The sequence below is a fragment of the Oryx dammah genome, unplaced genomic scaffold (assembly GCF_014754425.2).
Source record: "Oryx dammah isolate SB20612 unplaced genomic scaffold, SCBI_Odam_1.1 HiC_scaffold_18, whole genome shotgun sequence".
In the NCBI taxonomy this organism is placed as follows: Eukaryota; Metazoa; Chordata; class Mammalia; order Artiodactyla; family Bovidae; genus Oryx; species Oryx dammah.
This window is the reverse complement of record NW_024070202.1, coordinates 6,442,825-6,454,189: the sequence shown is the minus strand read 5'-3', so window position 1 is coordinate 6,454,189 and position 11,365 is coordinate 6,442,825. Positions and strand designations below refer to the sequence as shown.

At 37.1% G+C, this 11,365-nt stretch overlaps 1 protein-coding gene across 1 annotated transcript in view; it reads right to left on the bottom strand.

Annotated features, from left to right (window-relative positions):
- Positions 1-11,365, bottom strand: part of LOC120877833 (zona pellucida binding protein) — a 131,035-nt gene that overhangs the window by 108,971 nt on the left and 10,699 nt on the right. The window contains exon 3 of the mRNA XM_040260236.1: positions 7,181-7,306. Within this exon, the coding sequence (XP_040116170.1) occupies positions 7,181-7,306 (126 nt within the window). The remainder of the gene's footprint in view (positions 1-7,180; positions 7,307-11,365) is intronic.

Sequence of the window (11,365 nt, the reverse complement as noted above, 5' to 3'; positions counted from 1 at the left end):
AAAGCATCACTACAAACAAAGCTAGTGGAGGTGATGGAATTCCAGTTAAACTATTTCAAATCCTGAAAGACGATGCTGTGAAGGTGGTGCAACTCAATATGCCAGCAAATTTGGAAAACTCAGCAGTGGCCACAGGACTGGAAAAGGTCAGTTTTCATTCCAATCCCAAAGAAAGGAAATGCCAAAGAATGCTCAAACTACTGCACAATTGCACTCATCTCTCACGCTAGGAAAGTAATGCTCAAAATTCTCCAAGCCAGGCTTCAGCAATACGTGAACCGTGAACTTCCAGATGGTCAAGCTGGTTTTAGAAAAGGCAGAGGAATCAGAGATCAAATTGCCAACATCCACTGGATCATGAAAAAAACAAGAGAGTTCCAGAAAAACCTCTATTTCTGCTTTATTGACTATACCAAATCCTTTGACTGTGTAGATCACAATAAACTGTGGAAAATTCTGAAAGAGATGGGAATACCAGACCACCTGACCTGCCTCTTGAGAAACCTATATGCAGGTCAGGAAGCAACAGTTAGAACTGGACATGGAACAACAGACTGGTTCCAAATAGGAAAAGGAGTACGTCAAGGCTGTATATTGTCACCCTGCTTATTTAACTTCTATGCAGAGTACATCATGAGAAACGCTGGGCTGGAAGAAGCACAAGCTGGAATCAAGTTTTCTGGGAGAAATATCAATAACCTCAGATATGCAGATGACACCACCCTTATGGCAGAGAGTAAAGAGGAACTCAAAAGCCTCTTGATGAAAGTGAAAAAGGAGAGTGAAAAAGTTGGCTTAAAGCTCAACATTCAAAAAACGAAGATCATGGCATCTGGTCCCATCACTTCATGGGAAATAGATGAAACAGTGGAAACAGTGTCAGACTTTATTTTTGGGGGGGGGGCTCCAACATCACTGCACATGGTGACTGCAGCCTTGAAATTAAAAGACACTTACTCCTTGGAAGGAAAGTTATGACCAACCTAGATAGCATATTCAAAAACAGAGACATTATTTTGCCAACAAAGGTCCGTCTAGTCAAGGCTATGGTTTTTCCAGTGGTCATGTTTGGATGTGAGAGTTGGACTGTGAAGAAAGCTGAGCGCCAAAGAATTGATGCTTTTGAACTGTGGTGCGGGAGAAGACTCTTGAGAGTCCCTTGGACTGCAAGAAGATCCAACCAGTCCATTCTAAAGGAGATCAGGTCTGGGTGTTCATTGGAAGGACTGATGCTAAAGCTGAAACTCCAATACTTTGGCCACCTCCTGCGAAGAGTTGACTCATTGGAAAAGACTCTGATTCTGGGAGGGATTGGGAGCAGGAGGAGAAGGAGATGACAGAGGATGAGATGGCTGGATGGCATCACCGACTCGATGACGAGTTTGGGTGAACTCCGGGAGTTGGTGATGGACAGGGAGGCCTGGCATGCTGTAATTCATGGGGTTGCAAAGAGTTGGACATGACTGAGTGACTGAACTGAACTGACTGAACCAGTGTGTGCATGTGAAAAACCTCTGAGGATCAGAGATGGGGGTGGGAAGAGGAAGTTGCACCCTCTTACAGGCTTTGACCTTCATGAATATCTCTGGGTGTTCAAAAGGAAGATCAAGGGAACCCAGAGCAAGAGTCTCATAGGGTGCTGGCTGGAGCGGATCCATTAGCCCTGGCAAAACTCTACCTACATCCATTTCCCCTGCCTCTAGGTAAGGAGCAACGTTTAACCTACAATGGGAGAAGAAACAAAAATCATTATCAAGAGCACTCGGGAAACATGTTGCCACTAGGGAAGGAAAGAGGAAGGAAAAAAAAAATCATCCTTGAGGCAGAGTCAGCAAGAAGTACAGGCCAGCACTGAAGCTGGATGGAGGATAGAATGAAGCACTTCTGAAGGCCATACCCACAACATCAGGGATACCACACCTGTCTAAGGCTTAATCCGAACACTAGAGATCTCCTGTCTCCCAACTGCCCATCACTAATAAGAGCCTGGCAACACAGTGAAATCAAGCTAAGAGAGTAATAAGAAAGAGATTCTCTCTGAGGAAATAAAAAAAAAAAAAAAAGAGAAATCAAAGCCAAAGATGAGATACTAGAGATAAAAAAATTTTTAGTAACCCTGGCAATAACCAATATCACAGTCAGACAATTCTTGACTAATAAAAACTCCTAATAGTAAGGTTTAATAATATTTTTAAAAGTGTTCATCTCAAATATAACAATACTTATCTCAATGTTTACTATCTTATTCAAAATGTCAAACTTTAACAAAAATTAGGAAGCATACAGATAGGTAAGAAATGACACATTTCCAAAACAGCAAGCTATGACCCAGATGTCAGAAGTATCAGACAGTTTACTTAAAATAACTATGAAAGATACACTAAATAATTTAATGGAAATTTTTATAGAAAGCATGCAAGATCAGATAGGAGATTTAAATAGAGATTGAAACTATGAAATAATCGAATGGAAATGTTGGAACTAAAACCAAAATAAACAAAAACTACTAAAAAAAAAAAAGTAATACAGATGAAGTTTTCCTCCAATGGGCTCATAAAGAGGCTTGACATGACTAAGAAAAGAATCAATGACTTGAAGTTAGGTCAAAAGAAATTTACCTAGCCAGAATCACAAAGAGAAAAATATCTCCAAGAAGAATGAATCCAAGAGTTACAGAACAATTTCAAACAGTGTTCATAAGGGTGATAGAAACTTCAGAAAGAGCAGAGAAACAGGAGTGAGCAGAAGAAACACTGGAAAATAAAATGACTGAGAATTTAAAAATTAATGACAAACCAAGAAACAGATTCAAGAAACTTACAGAAAACAAAGCAGAATAATACAAATAACAACAAGTACAACAAAAATGCATTTAGTGTTTAAATCACTGAAGTGAAAGGAAAAGAGAAAACCTTGAAATTAATGAGAAAAAAAATGGCAGAGTGCCTACAGAGAGACAAGAACAAGTCTACAGCAGCCTTCTCATAAGAAACCATAAGCAAAAGGAATACAGAATGCCATCTTTGGAATGCTGGAAAAAAACTGCCAGTCCAGAATTCTACAACCATCAAAAGAAAAAGATAAGCCAATTTAAAATATAATCAGAAATCAATGAAACTGAAAACAGAAAAGTACCAAAGAAAAATTAAGTCAAAAGCTGGTCCCTTGAAGTGATTGATAAAACTGTTAAGCCTGCAGCCAGAAAGACCAAAATGAAGGAGAAGAGACACATTCAATGTCTGGAGTGAATAAGAGCATATCATAGAGATCCTGAATATATAAAAACATAACAAGAAAATGTCACAGACACACATTAGTTCAATAAGTTGAAAAAAATCTAAGATGGACAAAATTCCTTGAAAGATACAAACTACAAAAAGTCACAAAATGGTGAGAGGGGAAAATCCTAGTCCTATCTTCCTTAGATTACCATCTGTGCACTCTAAATTCAGTTCAGTTCAGTCGCTCACTCGTGTCCGACTCTTTGCAACCCCATGAATTGCAGCACGCCAGGCCTCCCTGTCCATCACCAACTCCTGGAGTTCATTTAGACTCACGTCCATCGAGTCAGTGATGCCATCCAGCCATCTCATCCTCTGTCATCCCCTTCTCCTCCTGCCCCTAATTCCTCCCAGCATCAGAGTCTTTTCCAATGAGTCAACTCTTCGCATGAGGTGGCCAAAGTACTGGAGTTTCGGCTTTAGCATCATTCCTTCCAAAGAAATCCCAGGGCTGATCGCATTCAGAATGGATTGGTTGGATCTCCTTGTAGTCCAAGGGACTCTCAGGAGTCTTCTCCAACACTACAGTGTTGGATTGATTGATGCTCAAAAGCATCAATTCTTCGGCACTCAGCTTTCTTCACAGTTCAACTCTCACATCCAAACATGACCACTGGAAAAACCATAGCCTTGACTAGACAGACTTTTCTTGACAAAGTCATGTCTCTGCTTTTGAATATGCTATCTAGGTTGGTCATAACTTTTCTTCCAAGGAGTAAGCGTCTTTTAATTTCATGGCTGCAATCACCATCTGCAGTGATTTTGGAGCCCAAAAAATTAAGTCTGACACTGTTTCCCCATCTATTTCCCATGAAGTGATGGGACCAGATGCCATGATCTTCGTTTTCTGAATATTGAGCTTTAAGCCAACTTTTTCACTCTCCTCTTTCACTTTCATCAAGAGGCTTTTGAGTTCCTCTTCACTCTCTGCCATAAGGGTGGTATCATCTGTATATCTGAGGTTATTGATATTTCTCCTGGCAATCTTGATTCCAGCTTGTGTTTCTTCCAGTCCACCGTTTCTCATGATGTACTCTGTATAGAAGTTAAATAAGCAGGGTGACAATATACAGCCTTGATGTACTCCTTTTCCTATTTGGAACCAGTCTGTTGTTCCTTGTCCAGTTCTAACTGTTGCTTCCTGACCTGCATACAGATTTCTGAAGAAGCAGGTCAGGTGGTCTGGTATTCCCATCTCTCTCAGAATTTTCCACATTTTATTGTGATTCACACACTCAAAGGCTTTGGCATAGTTAATAAAGCAGAAATAGATATTTTTCTGGAACTCTCTTGCTTTTTCCATTATCCAGCAGATGTTGGCAATTTGATCTCTGATTCCTCTGCCTTTTCTAAAACCAGCTTGAACATCAGGAAGTTCACCGTTCACGTATTGCCGAAGCCTGGCTTGGAGAATTTTGAGCATTACTTTACTAGCATGTGAGATGAGGGCAATTGTGCGCTCTAAAGCCAGCTTCAAAGGCACATGCCTTCAAGAAAAGTACCTTGCTCTCTCAATGCCTTCAGTTTCCACATATAAAAGGGCAAAAATGGCTGTACTTACTGCAAAGAGCTATTGTGAAATTTAAATGACTAGTACATGTAAATTGCTTAGAACAGTATCTGCTACATGATGAAAGTATACCTGTTGATTATTTTTATAAAACTGAAAATAAAAACACTAACATAAAAATACATTTGCAGAATATATCCATATATGTGTGTATACACACATTCACTACATGTATGAATCTATATGCGATAGATATATGTATGTATTTGTGTGTGTGTTCATACATGTAGTAAATGCATTAAAAAAAGTTAAGGAATAATATTGTAAAAGTTTAGGATAGCATTTACCTGACAGGGGTTGGGGACAGAAGAATGGGATTTAGAAGAATGGGATTTTTAAACATCAGAACGTTCAACAGTCTTGAGAATGGTATACCTTGGCTTCTATTGTAAGATGTTGGTTTTATTATGCTTCATAATTTATATATATATACACACACACATATATATACATATATATATCTTATCCAGATTTGTATATATCAGATGCTTCATAACAAAAATATTAGAGTAAGATATAACCTACAATCTCATTTTTAAAAAACATAATAAGGATGCAATTACAGGGTAGAGCTCAACAAACATGTGTATATGCGCTTCCATAAGTTTGTGTGAATATTTAGAAAAGTGAGAAAGTCCACACACCAAAAAAGAGTTAATTCATCAGAACAGTATTAAGTAAGAGATACAGGTCTCCTTGTAATAAATGTATTACTTTTCTAAACCAAAAATTTTGGAAGAGAGACAGAGACCAGAGGAAAGTCTGGGAGTGGACAGGGGAGGGAAAGAGAAAGAGAACTGACCAGATCTAAGACTTGGTCCCTACACTTCAAACCATCTAAGCAGTCTGGGTATTTCTCTCCAAAGGAATGCTCAAGTACATAATTACATTACAAGTTTCTTTGGGTCAACTGGAGGAGAACTATCTTTGGAATAACCATAAAAATATAACAAGTACAGTGTAGTTTAAACTACAGTCCAAAAAGCTCTATTTTTCAGGCTTTAAGAAAAGGAGACATTTTCTAAGTCTTTCAACAATGAGTGACAGGGCTGAGCTTTAAAGCCAGCAGACAGCAAACTATGATATGACACTGCACTGAAAAACAAACTGTAATCATGCTGTCAGAATTCTAGAATTTTCTGGGAATAGTTTTTATAAATATAAAACCATTGCATCAGTATGATTTTATCCTTACCTGGAAACAGCTACATTTTTGACATCTTTTTCCATTATGAAAGTGACTAAAATAAAATATCACTTCCAGTTAAAGGATTACAAATTCACGTACATTCTACACATTGCAATACAAACTGCAAAACCTCTCCTGGCTTCTTAGAGAAGAACAACTTTCACATCTCATTTCCAAGTCAAAGGGGTAACAAACTACAAATCAGTAAGTTAAATGCCTCTTTTTTGAACTCTCAGAGTTTCAATATCAAATGTAAAATATACATAATATATATCTTTTCATTATATTAAGTGCTTTCACAGAGCAATAAAAATAAAATCTGATTATATTTTCAGTATTGGATGCCTTTACACTTGGCCCATTTCACTGATTTGTATCAACTGCTCAACTTCTCAGAATTTCTGCTACCTATGCAGATTCCTTCCTATCTTCTAGTACTACAGTCAGGCAAAGATTAAGTCTGCTCTTTGCGTCTCCCACAAAGCTCATTAGCACAGTGGCATCCACCAAGTAGTCACTAGCTAAGAGCTGAATAATTCACTCTGAAGACACACCACCTAACCTAGAAAGTGGAGTAGCTCTTTAAACCTTGAGCTATAGAATCAAGTTAATTTAAGTTAAATTCAAACATAACCCATATTGTTTGGTCAGGATTTTGGTCAGAATGAAATATAAGATAAGAAATATAAAAGCATAACTACTAATAAAGTCTCAAGTTGTCCCTATTTGGGGCTATATAAAGCAAGTAAGACCAGAGTTTTAAATCTAGAGCTCAAAGTACTCATTTGTATTTTTAACAAAAGCAAGAATCATATTTGTTTCTTCATACATACTTTGTTAACAAAAGTATAACAGGTAACCAAAATGATTTTATGAAGTTTATAATAAAAGGAACATTTTTTGAAACATGAATACTTAGAGAATTCCCAGTCTAATCATTCATTATGTCTTTATCTCAAATTAAGATCTATGAAAAATGGTCACACTATCTACATTTTTAGATTCTAACTCCAAGAACAAATCACAAGAAAAAGAAGTGAGCTGCTAGATAATTGTATATGAGATAAAAAATATTGTTTTTGTTCTGAGTACATTTCATACATATCATTTTTAATTATGACAACTGAAACAGAGTCTTACCTGAAATGATTTTTCCTTTAGGCCCATGCCACTGGAATGATGGGTCTATCAGTTCGGAATTCCGCAGCCGCTGGGTTACACATAACACATGTGGACTCTTTTGATGGAGCATAACATATACTTTCACTGAAAATACAATATTAAAATGTCCTAATAATATCTTATGTTCATTCATGTTCTATAATGGCTTACATTTTTGTAGTCTGGACGACTTGTGTTCAGAAGTTTTCTTTGGATTATTGTTATTGCTTGGTAAGAATTAAATTTAACTGCATTCCAGTAACTAGCTTTCAAAAATATACACTTATTTTATTTGTGTGTATGGGTGTATCTTAATCTTAGCATAAATTATTGGCCTTTTTATTCAGAGTTCATGTATACTTACTGTACTCTCAGAGAACTATTTTAATTACAAAGTATTAAGATAATTCTATATCATGACTTATTTTTGCCAAGATACCAAATCTGAAAGAAAGTGACATATTTGTTTAGATTATAGGAATGATACATTATCCACAGTGATGTAACACAACATACTGAATTTTAGAATTGTAATGTGATTAAAAAATTGACCAATACATGCTTTGTTTGATTTTAATTACCAAGAATTTTCTCAATTTGCTTTAAAATTTAAATAATACTGATCATTAAACAAGCAAAAATAGTATTGTCTAGGAGATATAAAAGGAACACAGTAAAGATTCAGTTATTTTGAATTACTCATAAGGAAGATTTTAGAAAAGCTTCTAGCAACTCCTCAGTAATTGCATAGCAATACTTCACTGATCAACCATATACTAAGATTTCTGTGATCCAGCAAGATAAAAATTGTTTATGAGAATTAAAATTCTCCTTGACTTTCAGAGACTCTCTTTAAACTTTTACCATACAGCATCGTGTGTACTGAATGCCGCTTTTAGACAGCTACCCTTACTTAGGTTAAGAAAGCTCCCCTCTATTCTTGGTAGTATGTTTTCCTGGGACACTTACACCTACATTCATAACTGTAATGTACATAATTTTCTTACATTATCCTTTGTCTTTTTCCAATTTGTACAAAGTTTGTGATTTAGTATTTAGCAGTAGTTATTATTTAGCATTAAGTTAGACATCTAAGATTATAATAGACACATAAAAGGAATTAGGCAGATTTTTTCCTATTAATGTTCCCTGAAAGAATACATAAAGTGTTTTTGTTCCTGGAAACTGTATAGTCTGGTACTTACTTTTGGCAAGGAAGGAAACAACAAAACAAACTTTTATTACCAATCAGGAAAATTTAATTAGTTTACTAAGTACTTTAATCAAGTCTGTTTTAGAAGCTTACATTTCAATAGTTATTCATTACAAGATTATTATATAAAATTATTCAGAATATTGTTATGATATTTAAATTCACCATATCTTAATTTATTCATAATATTTTTATACATGAGTTATTCTCTCATGATACAAGGCAGTTTTTAGTTCCATTCCACTTCTCTCTGGTCTCAATTTTTCCTCTTATTTTCTACTTACCTCAATTTAAATGTCTCTTCTTTTTTCTACTTTTAATAAATGCTTCTAGTATTAAAGTGTCACTCCTCAGCACAAGCTACTGGCCCTTTTGTAAGGACACTATATGTGTGGGATTTGGGCTTACCCTGATGATTTCAATTTAACTTGATTACTTCTATAAAAATTTTGTCTCCAAATAAGTTCGTTTCCTAGTTAACTGGGGATTAAAGCTTAAACATATGACTTTACAGAGAAGCGTAATTTAGCCCACCATACCGAGACTCAATTGTTTTTCTTAACTGAAATATTAATTCATTTTAAGGATGCATTTAAGCATATCCTATAAAAGAAAGGAATAAAAAGGGAAGGTAGTTACATATGACTGTTTTATAACTCAGGTTTAAAAACCATAGCTCTAAAACAAAAGCTGCAATAAAATTTGTGACATCAGTGAAAATGGCACAGTAAGGAACCCCAAAATCACCGCCTTCATAAACGTAAAAAAAAAATAACAATGTGGTACATACTGTTAGAATCAACATTTTTAGAACTCTAGAAATTAATCAAAGACTTGCGGCAACCCAGGAAAAATGTATTCAAAAAAAAAAAAAACTGAATCTCAGTGTAATGGGCTGAATTATGCTTCTCCCTAAAGTCATATGTTTAAATTCTAATCCCTAGTTCCAAAGAAAGTGAACTTACTGGAGATAGGGTTTTTATAGAAGTAATCAAGTTAAAATGAAGTCATCAGGGTAGGACAAAATCCAGTAGGACTAGCATCCTTACAAAAGATGGAAATTTGGATACATAGACAAACAAAGAAGAAAAGTATGTGAAGAGACACAGGGAGATGTCCATCTCCAAAGCGAGAGAACAGGTATTTTCCCTGCTGCCCTCAGAAGAATCATCCAAGCCTGAGTGACTGGACTTTAATCCTTCAGAGCTGTAAGACAAAACATCTCTGTTGTTTAACTCACCCAATCTGGTAGTTTTTTACAGTAGCCCTAGCAAAGTAATACACCAGGCAAAAACAGTGATTTTTGTAGCACATTAAGTTGCCCTGTTTCCAGGAGAACCAGCAGCCAGGCAGCCACCAGAAAGGGAGATAGGGACAGATGTCCTCACTGCCTCCTTCCCAGAGAACTGTCATTAGTTGAACTTCTTATCTTCTGTCCCTAAAAGGCCCCATTCACAAAGCGATCTTTCAGTTCAGTTCAGTTCAGTCACTCAGTCATGTCTGACTCTGCGACCTCATGAATCGCAGCACACCAGGCGTCCCTGTCCATCACCAACTCCTGGAGTTCACCCAACCCACGTCCATCGAGTCGGAGATGCCATCCAGCCATCTTATCCTCTGTCATCCCCTTCTCCTCCTGCCCTCAATCCCTCCCAGCATCAGAGTCGTTTCCAATGAGTCAACACTTCGCATGAGGTGGCCAAAGTATTGGAGTTTCAGCTTCAGCATCACTCCCTCCAATGAACACTCTGGACTAATCTCCTTTAGGATGGACTGGCTGGATCTCCTTACAGTCCAAGGGACTCTCAAGAGTCTTCTCCAACACCACAGTTCAAAAGCATCAATTCTTTGTTGCTCAGCTTTCTCACAGTCCAACTCTCACATCCATACATGACTACTGGAAAAACCATAGCCTTGACTAGACAGACCTTTGTTGGCAAAGTAATATCTCTGCTTTTTAATATGCTGTCTAGGTTGGTCATAACTTTCCTTCCAAGGAGTTAAGTGTCTTTTAATTTCATGGCTGCAATCACCATCTGCAGTGATTTTGGAGCCCAGAAAATAAAGTCTGACACTGTTTCCACTGTTTCCCCATCTATTTCCCATGAACTGATGGGACCAGACGCCATGATCTTCGTTTTCTGAATGTTGAGCTTTAAGCCAACTTTTTCACTCTCCTCTTTCACTTTCATCAAGAGGCTTTTGAGTTCCTCTTCACTTTCTGCAATAAGGGTGGTGTCATCTGCATATCTGAGGTTATTGATATTTCTCCCAGCAATCTTGATTCCAGCTTGTGCTTCTTCCAGCCCAGCATTTCTCATGATGTGCTCTGCATAGAAGTTAAATAAGCAGGGTGACAATATACAGCCTTGATGTACTCCTTTTCCTATTTGGAACTAGTCTGTTGTTCCGTGTCCAGTTCTAACTGTTGCTTCCTGACCTGCATACAGATTTCTCAAGAGGCAGGTCAGGTGGTCTGGTATTCCCATCTCTCTCAGAATTTTCCAGTTTATTGTGATCCACACAGTCAAAGGCTTTGGCATAGTCAATAAAGCAGAAGTAGATGTTTTTCTGGAACTCTCTTGCTTTTTCAATGATCCAGTGGATGTTGGCAATTTTATCTCTGATTCCTCTGCCTTTTCTAAAACCAGCTTGAACATCTGGAATTTCACGGTTCACATATTCCTGAAGCCTGGCTTGGAGAATTTTGAGCATTACTTTACTAACATGTGAGATGAGTGCAATTGTGCATTAGTTTTAATAATCTTTGGCACTGCCTTTCTTTGGGATTGGAATGAAAACTGACCTTTTCCAGTCCTGTGGCCACTGCTGAGTTTTCCAAATTTGCTGGCATATTGAGTGCACCACTTTCACAGCATCATCTTTCAGGATTTGAAACAGCTCAACTGGAATTCCATCACCTCCACTAGCTTTGTTTGTAGTGATGCTTT